This window comes from Gracilinanus agilis, chromosome 1 (assembly GCF_016433145.1).
Source record: "Gracilinanus agilis isolate LMUSP501 chromosome 1, AgileGrace, whole genome shotgun sequence".
NCBI classification, from domain to species: Eukaryota; Metazoa; Chordata; class Mammalia; order Didelphimorphia; family Didelphidae; genus Gracilinanus; species Gracilinanus agilis.
The window spans coordinates 741,297,084-741,310,963 of record NC_058130.1 but is presented as its reverse complement, the minus strand read 5'-3'; the positions used below and the strand labels follow the sequence as shown (position 1 = coordinate 741,310,963).

Here is a 13,880-nt window from a genome sequence, read left to right as displayed (position 1 = left end):
GTTCTATCCAAATGTTTTCCAGACTCCACTGGGGCTCCATATTCCTGAAACTCTGGCAAGAGCTAGCTCAATGGTCAAGAAGTGGAGGAAGCATTGTTTTCTCTGGAACGAAAGGCAGTGTCGAGCAGTTGCCCATTTTTCATGCTCTTTGGGGGATAGACTTGTCGTTCTCCTTGAAAATAAATTTCCAGGAAGGGACAGGTGAACTTTCCCTGAGTGTCCCTCTGTTGCTCATAAAAAGTCTGGGAACGTCATTACAGCATCTGTACGGGAAATGATAAATGTGCTCTGGTCCATCTCTGAATCAGGCAGCAGAAGATGAAACATGGTCTCTCTGATGGAGAAAGAAAAAAAAAACCTTTTGGGCTCATTTGTGGCTTTGCCCTGAGGCCTCTAACCCCTCAGGGTTATCCATCTTTAAGGAGAGCTCCCTTTCCACATGTCCACTTCCTGGAACTGCCTCCAATCTTTCAAAGTTTGGTTCAAATTACAAGTGCTGATTCTCCTAGGATTACTCTCTCCAAAATGAATTATTTTTTATGTATTCTGCATATTCCTAAATGTGTACACCTCTCACCTTCCCTATCCCACCCCCCTCAAAAAGAATGTCAGATCCTTGAGGGGAGGGATTTTTTTCTTTTTCTGTGTATTTCCTTTCCTAGCACATAAGAGGCTCTCAATGAATGCATGTTGAATTAAATTAAGGGCATAGTTTGGGAACCCTTGCTTCTTGGTTAGGGCTACTGGTGCAACAAGATTGAGATAAAATAATGAGGGACGCAGATCAAAGTTATTAATCTTGATTCCAAAACAGGTAAGTGCAGGTGCTTAGGGCTCACAGGCAGGGATTCTGGGATGATTTGATCACTTCCTTGCGACTTGTGCAGTCCCTTATTTTTTGATGCTATCTAAGGTGGGCGAGGCAATCTCTTCCTGACATCAGCTCCTTCCTCTCTACTCCTGGTACATAGTAAGAACTTAATAAATGCACGGTGATTGGTTTCTTAGGAAGTTTGGTGGATCAAGGGTGTGAGCCAAGTAGGTAGATGTGTGGAGTGGGGTAAACATACCTCAGGTTCTTCTTCTGTAAAATGAGGATAACAATTCTTATATGCCATACTTGATAGGACATTTCTATAAGGAGAAATTTGTAGAAGTTAAGATGTTCTTCAGATGGGAGTTGTAATTATCCATCAGAGTAGACTTACCTCCAGGATTCACAGATTCAGAAGGGACTTTAAATGATATCTAATCCAATCAGGACCTGAGCAACATATCTGACTAGTGGTTATCTAGCTATTGTTTGAAGGTCTCCAAGGATGTGGAGATCATTTGGCATGTTCTTGCCCCTCAAAATAGCCCTGTTTGGAAGGGGATTTCCTCTTTGTTGTTGTTTAGTTGTTTCCAGTTGTATCCAACACTTTGTGACCCCATTTGGGGTTTTCTTGATAAAGATACTAGAGTGGTTTGCTAGTTCCTTTTCCAGCTCATTTTATAGATGAGGAAACTGAGACCAACAGGGCTAAGCGACTTACTCAGAATAACCCAACAAGTAAGTGTCTGAGATCAGATTTGAACACATGAAGATGTCTTCCTGCCTCCAGGCTTGGGACTCTATCTACTGTGAAGTGATTTGTCCAGGGTCACACAGCTGCTAAGTGTCTGAGGCCAGATATGAACTCAGGAAGATGAGTCTTCCTGACTCCAGGCCTGGAGCTCTATTCCTTGTACCATCTACCTATTCCCCCTCCCCACCAATTTCCACTTGCATTCAGCCTAAATCTGCCCCTTTCTTTTAGCTTCCATCTTTTACTCCCACCTGAGCCCACTGGGACCAAGTGGAACTAGTCTGATTGCTCTTTCATATGAAAATATCATTTTTGTCCCTCTATCTTCTTTTCTCTAGGATAACCATCCCCAGTTCTTTCAACAAGTCTTCATATGATATGGCCTTGAGACCCTTCACCATCCTGCTCAACCTCCTCCTCTGGGCATGCTTTCACTTTCAATAATAACTACTGTCACATACTGAGCTTGTGACAAATGGCTCACCTTGCCTATTTTTACTTTGTGAAGTTTACTTCCAAACCTAAGCATAAGGCTTTACATTCATTTCTATTAAAATCCATCTTATTCCGTTCAGCCTCAAATTTTAAATTGCTGAGATTTTTTTGGCTAGCCACTCTGTTGAATTGGCTGAGTTTAGCTCCATGCAGTGATTTTTTTTGCCACAGTGGTTTTATAGCAGAGAGTTTTGTATTGTAATAATTAAAATTGGGTGGCCAAATGTAAAAAATGGTTAAAAAAGAATTGTCGCTGCCATATGTAAAATTAACTTCTTAAGTCAAAATGCTGTTTAGTAGCTTTATTTATAGCAAGGTAGAGATATTAAAGTGGGAAATAAAGGAAGGAGGTAGAAAATATTGCCTAGCTAAAAATACCCTAAGTCCTAATCCTAGTGCCACTAGACCAGTGGTTCCCAAACTTTTTTGGCCTACCGCCCCCTTTCCAGAAAAATATTACTTAAAGCCCCTGGAAATTAATTTTTTAAAAATTTTAATAGCAATTAATAGGAAAGATAAATGCACCTGTGGCCATCACCACCCCCCCTGGATCACTGCAGCACCTACCAGGGGGTGGTGGAGCCCACTTTGGGAATCACTGCACTAGACCATGAATGCAAAATGAATCTTGCCAGTCCACAAGAGTGTCTCCAGTCAGGCGTTCCAACAACCAAAAACCCACGCCAAAGAGGCTGAGCCGCAAAGAGCAGTCTCTCACGCCAAGGAGGCAAGATTCTCACCTAAATAAGAGTCCCTCTTCAGCCTGAGTCTCCAATGTAGGAAGCCAAATCTCCACCAGAATCCAAAGTCTGGATCAGGAAGCCAAAATCAGAAGAGCCAAAAGATGCTGAAAACCACCAAGAACCTTCAGCCCACACGAGGCTAAAAGCTGGCAAGAATGAAGAGAGCAAATCTCTCTTAAGCTCCCACTTATATACATTTTTCTCCACCCATCAGCTCTCATCACATCTCAGGAATCAATGACAGCCTTTCAATTTGCCTAGCACTCTTGGGGTTGGGATTGAGGGGCAGTGCTTGTGGCCTGTTAGGGCATGAACTTTCTTTGTTAGTGACTTACTAAGTGTTAAGTAGGGGTACTTTAAGTTCTTGATTGATTAACTTAAAAAATAGACAAAGGGAATAAAAATTCCCCTTTCACAGTATGTTCCAGGTTTTCTAAAAAACAAAACAAAACCCTGACTGCCCTCATGAATAATTTTCATGGAGTAGAAGGAGCATTGTACTTGAATACTGATGCTGAACATTTATTAAGCCTTACTATGCATCAAGCACTGTGCTAAGCCCTTTCTAAATATTATCTTAACAACTTTGGGATGTAGTTGTTATTATAACTCCTATTTTACAGATGAGGATACTAAAGCAGAGGTTATATTTTTGAAGTCAGATTCGAACTCAGACTTTCCTAACTCCCAGTTCATTCACTACATGTCTGTCCTAGGACCTAAATCTCAGCTTTGCCATGTTCTTTGTTCATTCCCACCTACCCAAAGGATCCCAGGATCAATGATTCAGAGCTGGAAAGGACTTTAGGGTTTTTAATTTCACTAGTTATGTGATCCTGGGCAAGTCACTTCCCCACTAGGACACTTAATTTTCAGATTAAATGAAATAATATTTGAAAGGACTTAGCACAGCACCTGACACATAGTAGGTACTTAATAAATGCTTAGCTCCTTCTTTCCTTCTACTATACCTATACTCTACCTATAAGGCTAACTTTTATTTTTTTTCTTTTAACATTTAATAATATTTATTTTTAGAAAAGTTAACATGGTTACATGATTCATGCTCTTACTTTCCCCTTCACTCCCGACCCCCCATCCCCCATAGCCGATGTGCATTTCCGCTGGTTTTAACATGTGTCATTGATCAAGACCTATTTCCATATTATTGATAGTTGCACTGGGGTGGTCCTTAGAGTCTACATCCCTAATCATGTCTGCCTCAACCCATGTGTTCAAGCAGTTGCTTTTCTTCTGTGTTTCCACTCCTGCAGTTCTTCCTCTGAATGTGAGTAGTGTTCTTTTCCATAAATCCCTCAGAATTGTCCTGGATCATTTCATTGCTACTAGTACAGAAGTCCATTACATTTGATTTTACCATAGTGTATCAGTCTCTGTGTACAATGTTCTTCTGGCTCTGCTCCTTTTGCTCTGCATCAATTCCTGGAGGTCTTTCCAGTTCATATTGAATTCCTCCAGTTTATTATTCCTTTGAGCACATTAGTATTCCATCACCAGCATATACCACAATTTGTTCAGCCATTCCCCAATTGAAGGGCATACCCTCATTATCCAGTTTTTTGCCACAACAAAAAGCGCAGTTATAAATATTTTCATACAAGTCTGTTTATTTTTCTTATTCATTCAAGTTTCTCTTGGTGTCCTCTACTATTCACCTCCCTCTTTCCCACCCCCATATCATCTTAGACCATTTAGTATTCCAACCTCTCCCTATGAATAATTCTTCTAATTACTATAATAGTGAATACTATAATAGTGAATAGAGTTCCTTACAGAGAATTATACATAACATTTCTCCACATAGGAATACCAATAATTAGATCATATTGAAGCCCTTAAAGAGGCAAATTTAAAAAATACGAGTTTTCTTTCTTTCCCTCTGTTTCTTATTTACCGTTTCATGTTTCTCTTTATTTTTGTGGTTGGATATCGAACTTTCCATTTAGTCCTGGTCTTTTTTGTGCAGATACTTGGAAATCTTCTATCTTGTTGAATGCCCAAACTTTCCCCTGGAAGTATATAGTTAGTTTTGATGGGTAGGTGATCCTTGGTTGTAGACCCAGTTCTCTTGCCTTTCTGAATATCATATTCCAAGCCTTGCGGTCTTTTAGCATGGAGGCTGCCAGATCCTGTGTGATCCTGATTGGTGCTCCTTGATATCTGAATTGTCTCTTTCTGGCTTCTTATAAAATTTTTTCTTTTACTTGGAAGCTCTTGAATGTGGCTATTATATTCCTAGGGGTTGTCTTTTTAGGGTCTAGGGTAGAGGGTGATCTATGGATCCTTTCAAGGTCTATATTGCCCTGTTGTTGTAGAACTTCAGGGCAGTTTTGCTGAATAATTTCTTTTAGTATGGAGTCCAAATTTCTATAAATTTCTGCTTTTTCAGGAAGACCAATGATTCTCAAATTGTCTCTTCTAGACCTGTTTTCTTGATCTGTCAACTTCTCATTGAGATATTTCATGTTTCCTTCTATTTTTTCAGTCTTTTGACTTTGTTTTATTTGTTCTTGTTGTCTTGAGAGATCATTGGCTTCTACTTTTCCAATTCTTGTCTTTAGAGACTGGTTTTCTGCTATAATCTTTTGATTTTCCTTTGCAATTTGATCTATCCTATTTTCCAGCTGTTTGATTTTTGGTCTCCAATTTGCTTATCCATTCTTTTGATTTGGGGCGTCTTTTTCGAATTGCCCAATTCTAGCCTTTAGGGACTGGTTTTCCTTTTCAATCTGGTCATTTGTGGTCTTCAATTTGATTGCCTCACTTTCCACTTGTGAAATTCTGCCTTTTAAACTGTTATTTTCTTGTCCAATCTCTTCCATCTTTCTCATAATCTCAGATTTGAACTCTTTAAGTCCTTGTGACCCATTTTCATTTTTTTGGGAAGTTTGGATATGGTTACTTGTTTGTTCTCCTTTGCTGTTTGCTCTGTTGTCTGCATTTTTTTCTGTGCAAAACTTGTCGAGTGTTAAAGGTTTCTTCTTGATCTTTCTCTTCTGAGGTTCCTGTGGATGGCTTGCCATTGTGAGCCACATGCCCTCTCAACTTTATTCTCACACCCAGGGTCTGTCTGTGCTCTTTAGGCTCCTGAGGTCTCAGGTCTAGTTGTTCTCAGGGTCAAGCCTCCTGGTGGTCCCCTTGCTTGTTCCTCTGCCTGAAGCTCCTTCAACAGTCTCAGGGCACTGCTTCCACAGTTGTGCACCCCTCTGCGCTGGGTCCCCACTCAAGGTCTGTGCCTGCGCTCAGGATCTGTGTCTGCACCTGAGCTCAGGATCCAAGTCCACGCCTGCGCTCAGGGTCTGTGTTCAAAGTCCACGTGTGTTCTTTAGCCTCTTGGGGTCTTAAGTCTTGCTGCTCTCAGGAGCAGGCCCTGGAGCTTCCAATGACTTAATGGGTGCCCCAAACTTGCTCTAACTCTTTTGTGCTGGCTTTGGCATTGTAGGTAGTGTGTGTGTGGGGAGGGGATTGCTCAGCTCGTGTTTTAGTGAGAGTTGTTTCACCCCTTTATAGCATGGAAATGCCCTGATCCCACATACTTTCAATGCTGTGCCCTGTTGTGGGGTCACCTCGTTCGTCTTGGTTTGTTTTTATGTCTTCTTGAGGAGTCCTATATACATGGGTTAGGAGAGGTCAAGCAGCTGCTTTTTACTCTGCCACCATCTTAACCCAGAACTGTAAGGCTAACTTTATAAAAGATAGCTCGGAATAGTAGTTGTAGGGCTGGTCCTGAGAAGTCACCTGTGGGACCTTAGTTACTTGATCTTCCCAGGTTTTGTTTTAATTGTGAGTCAAGAGAAGGGTCTCTGATGAACCTTCCAAGTCTGGATGAATAATCCTCAGGAATACCAGCTGTATGACTTTGGGGAAGACTCTAGATCAGTGATGATGAACCTTTTAGAGACTGAATGCCCAAACTGCAACCCTCAAGTGGCGTGTGAGCTCCTCCCTTACCCCAGCCAGGAGGGAGGAAGTGCTCCCATTGTGCTGTTTGGGAGAGAGGTGGGTGATGGGAGAAATATCCTCAGGTATGTGTGGAGATGGGTAGGGGAGCAGACCCTCCTTCACTTGTGCCATAAGTTTGCTAACAGAGCTCTAGACATACTCTAAGTGCCTCAGGCTACTCTGTTTCAGACTCTTGGATAAGAAGGGGAGCTGACCCACATTGGTGTAAGAAGTTTACATACATGGAGTTCCTTCCATGAATGTAATCACAGATCTAGCAACCCTCTGTTTTCTCCCCTCTCTTCCTATCTCAGAATTCTCTTCTCAAAGGCTTGTCATAAGGCATAAAGGTATAGATGAGATAATGGACACAAGGACTTTGTAAACTTTTAAGAGGTAGATTATTGTGGTTAAGATTTTTTTTTTCCTGATGTTAAATTAGCATCTTTCCTTTTCCTTATTGTGTTACACCCCAATCCCAGATAATCATCTATAGTACCTGCCCCTTTTCAAGGAACATAGGAAGGGACTGTAGAGGTCATCTAGTCTGGCACCCTCCTTCTATAGAAGGGGAAACAAGGCTCAGGGAAGTAGAGTGACTTGCTCAAGGTCATGTGTGTAGTCAATGGTGGGATTTGAATTCAAAAATTTTCAATTCTGTATCTAGCACACTACCCACTGCAGCTGGATGCTGCCTGTCCTGGAAAGGGCTATCCTGGAAAGGGCTTTCTTAGTGCCATAGCCCACATTACCAAGTATTAGAGTAATATGTGGCACAGTAGATCAAGTGCTGAACTCTGATGCAGAAATATTTGAGTTCAAATACTACCTCACATGATTAATTACTGTATGACACTGGGCAAGTCACTTAAATTGTCTCAGCCTTGGTTTCCTCATTTGTAAAATGGGGATAAAAATAGTATCAACCTCCCAGGATTATGAAGATGTAATGAGATAATCTATAAGGCACTTTGCAAACCCTAACATGCTACATTATTATTATGTTTAACAATAATAATTAGATTTACTTAGAGCCTACTATTTGCCAGGCAGTATGCTAAATGTCAGCTATTATTATTATTTATTTTATTTTTGAATTTATGTTTATTTTTCAATTTTATGTCAAAACAAATTTTTATAATTTTTTGACATTTTGCAATTCATATTCTCTCTCTCCCTCCCTTAACTCCCATCCTCAAGGTGGTAAATGATCTGTTAAAGGTTATAACCATGCTTTCATGCAATATATATGTCCATATTGCTCATGCTGTGATGGAAGACATGTATCACAAAGTGAAAGGGAATTTTTATTTCCTTTGTTTATTTTAAGTTAATCAATCAAGAACTTAAAGTGCCCCCACTACACACTTAGTAAGTCACTAACAAAGAAAGTTCATGCCCTAACAGACCACAAGCACTGCCCCACCCTGGGCAATGCTAGGCAAATTGAAAGGCTTTGATTGGTTCCTGAGATGTGATGAGGAGAGCTGATGGATGGAGAAAACTGTATATAAATGGGAGCCTGAGAGAGATTCACCCTCTTGATTCTTGAGCCCTTCATGCTTGGTGCATTCTTGGGCTCTTCACTCTTAATTCTTGGACTGCTTCTCCTTTGCTCTTCCTGCTTGGCGAATTCTTAGTGGCCTTTAGCCTAGGGAGTGTGAGCTCTGGTGGGATTCTTGGCAGTCTTGGCCTCATGTGCACTGAAATTTCTCTCCATTTCTCAGTGTCTTTGGCTTTTCAGATTTTGGCTTTCTGATCCAGGCTTTGGATTCTAGTGAGATTTGCATTTTGGATTCACATTTGTGGTCTGGAGGCACTAGGATAAGGACTTAGGGTATTTTTAGCTAGGTGATATTTTCTACCTCCTTCCTATATTTCTCACTTAAATATCTCTACCTTGCTGTAAATAAAGTTACTAACAGACTGACTTATAGTTTAAATTTAACTTTTATAAATGGTGACCAAAACAATTCTTTATTATTTTTGTCAAACTAAATTTTTTAACTATTACATTTGGTCACCCAATTTTAATTATTATAACCCATACAACATAAAATTGATGAAGAAAATAAAACTGAAAGATGGTGTGCTTTAAAATGCAGTCAGATTTCAACAGTTCCTTCTTTGGCTTTGGGTTGCATTTTTCATCATGAGTCCCTTGGGATCTTGTTTTGCTGATAATGGTTTTTGTCCTTCATGGATGATCATTGTACAATATTTCTGTTGCTATATACATTGTTCTCCTGGTTCTGTTCACTTCACTTTGCATCAGTTCATATAATTCTTTTGAGGTTTTTCTGAACTCATCCTGTTAATCATTTTTTATGGAACAATAATAGTATTCTGTTACAACCATATACCACAACTTTTTTGTACATTCTCCAATTGATGGATACCCTCTCCCTCAGTTTGTAGTTCTTTGCTACTACAAAGCAAGTCGTTATAATATATGACATAAGGGGCAGCTGGGTAGCTCAGTGAATTGAGAGCCAGGCTCAGAGATGGGAAGTCCTAGGTTCAAATCTGGCCTCAGACACTTCCCAGCCATGTGACCCTGGGCAAGTCACTTGACCCCTATTGCCTAGCCCTTACTGCTCTTCTGCCTTGGAGTCAATACACAGTATTGACTCCAAGACAGAAGGTAAGTGTTTTTAAAAATAATAATAGATCACATAATTAATATAATAATTATTATTTATATGAATACTAGATGGTACAGTGGATAGAATGGCAGGCCTGTAGTCAGGAGGTTTCATCTTCCCTGAGTTAAAGTCTGGCCTCAGACATTTACTAGCTGTGTGAACCTGGGCAAATCATTTAATCCTATTAACCTCAGTTTCCTCAACTGTCACCTGATCTGGAGAAGGAAATGGCAAACCACTCTAGTATCTCTGCTAAGAAAAACCCAAATAGGGTCCCAAAGAACCAGAAATGACTGAACAACAACTATTACTTAGTGTTACCAAACAAAAACATAATCCCATCATTTGTAACTCTTGTCACCCAAGGAAAAAAATCAAGGTGTTGTGTGTTGCAGACCTGTTCAGAGTCAGAGGATCTTAGGACATACCATCTTGGGAAGAGATTTTGGGATGCCGGCTCTATGTGGGATAAGTAGAGACCTTCCATGGACCCCTTGAATAAAGACCCCATGACCCTGGTGCAGGAAAGGAAAGGTAGTATTTGAATTCAAGTCTTTCTGAATCAGAGTTCAGCACTCTATCTGCACTGTCACTCTGATACTTGATAATGTGGGCTATGGGATTAAGAAAGCTCTTTCAAAGACAGGTAACAGCCAGGTATAGTGGATAATGTGCATGATTCAGAATGGGAAACTCCTGAGTTCAAATCCCACTAGTGACTGTGGTGCAGTGTGGGCACAGACTGAGCACCACTCACCCAACCTTCTGCAGGCATCCCCTTCCAGTGTCCTCAACTACTAGCCCCTTCCTCTCTCAGGTTAACTTCATCTATTCTTAAAATATTTTCTATGTTCCTGGTTATTTACAAATTGTCTCTTCCAGGAGAATATCAACTCCTTGAGGGAAGGCACAGGCTTTCCCTGCCTTTCTTTGAATTCCCAGGAATTAATAAATGCTAATTGACTGACTGCTTTTGTATAAGAAGGCCATAGGATGCCATCTCTGTATATGCCAGGCATCACCTTCCCTTAGTGGTTTTTTCAAAGGCTTTTTCTAGTTAAGGGAGTTGGGAAGGAGATCCACAGGGCCTGTAGGTAAGTATTCTAAGGCTGGGTAAAGGAGATAGAGGTGAGCTGGAACCAATAGAAAACTATGTGACAAAGAGACAATAATCTTAGGATTGCCTGCAGGGAGAAAATGCCTTCTCTGAATGCTAATCCCTGTAGTGAGACCCTAGTTGCCTCACCCTACTCATCATATAAGCAAGGCTTGGAAACCTAGGAATAAATGTGTCCATCCTGGTCCTCCCATGTTGCAGTAAATAAACCAACTACTACCTACCTACCTGGGCAGGTGCCAGAGGAAGCCATCTCTGCTTTATTAAGAACAGGACTTATAAAGAGGGTTTTTAAAGAGCTTCCATCCTTATATATAGGAACTGCCCATTAAGTCACATTAGAGGGATACTTGACGTTGGATTTCTGAAGCATCGATGACATGCTTTCATCACTATGTCTACCCTGACACCATCTGTCCTGGGCTTTGGCATTGACATTGGGTCTGCCAGTCAGAGGCAGCTCCATCTTCCGAAGAGGGAACAAACCTGGCACAAAGCATATAGATTAGGTGACATAATTTTCCCTAATGATGACTAGGCTGGGCAGACATAAAGCTTGTCTTTACTGTAAGTAAGCACAACATTTCCTAAAACAATTACAATTCATTTTCAGGAGCTGGTGGCAATTAAATTACAGGAAGGTTGCAGGGCCAGGGAGAGATCTTTTTTTTTAAATAAACAAGACAGAAAAAGGCTTTTCTTTTCAAGGGATTCTTATCCTTCCCCTTCGAAATGTGGAGTACAAACATTTAAATAGGTTGTAAAAGAGTGCATTAGCTGAGAGTTGGGGGCTTTTTAGCTTCTGCTCATCCCCAACTCAATAGATTGGTTTGCCTTTCTGTAACCAAGTAGAGACACTGTGTCTGGAAAGTTGCCTCTATCTGTCTATATAATTTTATTTCTTCATAGGAGAAGCTGAGAATTCCAGAGAGAGTATTCAGTGGGACAGTTAGGTGGTACAATGGATAGAGCTCCTGGACTGGTGTCAGAAAGTCTGGCCTCAGACACTTACTAGCTGTGTGATCCTGGACAAGTCACTTAACTCTGTTTACCTCAGTTTCCTCATTTGTAAAATGAGCCGGAGAAGGAAATGGCAAGCCATTCCAAGTATATTTGCCAAGAAAACTTCAAGTGGAGTCATGGAGAGTTTAACACAACAGAAAAATGACTGAATAACAATTGTTTATTTTTTAATTTTTAAATTTTATTTAGAATATTTTCCCATGGTTATATGATTCATAATCCTCCCCTCCCCTGCTTTCTCCTCCCCGCTCCCAAAGCCAACAAGCAATTCCACTTGGTTATACATGTATCATTGTTCAAAACATATTTCTATGTTATTCATATTTGCAGTAGAGCCATCCTTTAACATCAAAACCCAAATCACATCCCTATCACACTATGTGATTGAGCATATATTTTTCTAATGAATTTCTGGTTCCATAGTTCTTTCTCTGGATGTGGATAGCATTCTCACAAGTTCCTCTGGATTGTCCTGGGTCATTGCATTGCTGTTGGCAGAAAAGTCTATTACATTTGATTGTTCCATGATGTATCAGTCTCTGTGTATAATGTTCTCCTGGTTCTGCTCCTTTTGCTCTGCATCATTTCCTGGAGGTTATTCCAGTTCATATGGAATTCCTCCAGTTCATTATTACTTTGAGCACAATAGTATTCCATCACCAACAGATACCACAATTTGTTCAGCCATTCCCCAATTGAAGGGCATACCCTCATTTTCCAATTTTTGCCACCACAAAGAGTGCGGCTATAAATATTTTTGTACGTCTTTTTTCCTTATTTTCTCTTTGGTGTTCAAACCCAGCAGTGGTATGGCTGGGTCAAAGGGCAGGCATTCATTTAAGCCCTTTGTGCATAGATCCAAATTGCCCTTCAGAATGATTGGACCAATTCACAACTCCACCAAGCAGTGTTTTAGAATCCTAATTTTGCCACATCCTCTCCAACATTTATCACTTTCCTTTGCTGTCATATTGGCCAAGCTGCTAGGTGTGAGGTGGTACCTCAGAGTTGTTGTAATTTGAATTTCTCTAATCAGGAGGGATTTAGAACACTTCTTCATGTTCTATTTGATATTTTTTCTTTCATCATATGAAAACTGCCTATTCATGTCCCTTGACCATTTGTCCATTGGGGAATGGCTTGATTTTTTTGTAAACTTGACTTAGTTCCTTATATATTTGGGAAATTAAACTCTTGTCAGAGAGTTTTGTTATAAAAACGTTCTCCCAGTTTGTTGCTTTCCTTCTAATTTTGGTTGCATTGGTTTTGTTTCTATAAAACCTTTTTTAATTTGATATAATCAAAGTCATTCATTTTACATATTGCAATGTTCTCTATCTCTATCTCTTGCTCTTAAATTCCTTCCTTTCCCACATATCTGACAGGTATACTAATCTATGTTCACCTATTTATTTATGATTTCACTCTTTATATTTAAGTCATCTACCCATTTTGAATTTATCTTGGTATAGCATGTAAGATGTTGATCTATTCTAAACCTAATTTTCCCCATACTGTTTTCCAATTTTCCCAGAAGTTTTTGTCAGAGTGAGTTCTTGTCCCAAGAGCTGGGGTCACTGGGTTTATCGAACACTAGCTTACTGAGGTTTTTGCATATATTGAGATTAAATTTTGCCTCCTGGCATTTTTTATGGGGTGGGGGAGGATGAAGGGAAGCACCCTTCTAAAGGACAGTGATTAAATAACACCAACCCCCAAAAGATATATATGAATCCCTTTTTAAAGAGTTAGCAGCATTGTATGAAAGTGAAGGAGAACTCAGGCATCATTAAGAGAGGCAGACTGTTTGAGGCTTGGAGGGAGAAAAGTTATTCTTTACACTGGGCAGATCAGACCACAATGAAATGCCTCCCTTTGTCCTGGTTGCCACATTTTAGGAATGGTTCAGATAATCTTGAGAGCAGCAGGAGATGCTTCGCCAACCAAGTTGGTAAAGAGCTCTAAATTCATGCCACACAAAGACCACATAACGGACCTGGGCAAATTTAACTTTGTGAAGACTCAGGGTAAATATTATTATATTGTTCAAATATTCAAAGGGCTCTAGCAGGGAAAAGGGATGTGAATTGTTCTGTTTGTCCCCAGAATGTAGAACCAGAAACAAAAGGTAAGTCAATGTGGTGCAGGGAAAAGATTGGTGGAGTTGGGGTCAGGGGACCTGGATTTGAATCACAGCTTTGCCAAGTGCTATTTATGTGACCTTAAACAAGTTTTCTTCCTTCCTTGCTTCCTTGCTTCCTTGCTTCCTCCTTCCCTGCCTCCCTTCTCTCTCTCTCTCTCTCTCTCTCTCTCTCTCTCTCTCTCT

The 13,880-nt window shown here is 40.3% G+C and overlaps 1 protein-coding gene across 1 annotated transcript in view; it reads right to left on the bottom strand.

The window, feature by feature from the left end:
• Nucleotides 1-13,880, bottom strand: part of GALNT9 (polypeptide N-acetylgalactosaminyltransferase 9) — a 141,720-nt gene that overhangs the window by 22,617 nt on the left and 105,223 nt on the right. Inside the window, exon 4 of the mRNA XM_044685389.1 lies at nt 10,882-10,997. Within this exon, the coding sequence (XP_044541324.1) occupies nt 10,882-10,997 (116 nt within the window). The remainder of the gene's footprint in view (nt 1-10,881; nt 10,998-13,880) is intronic.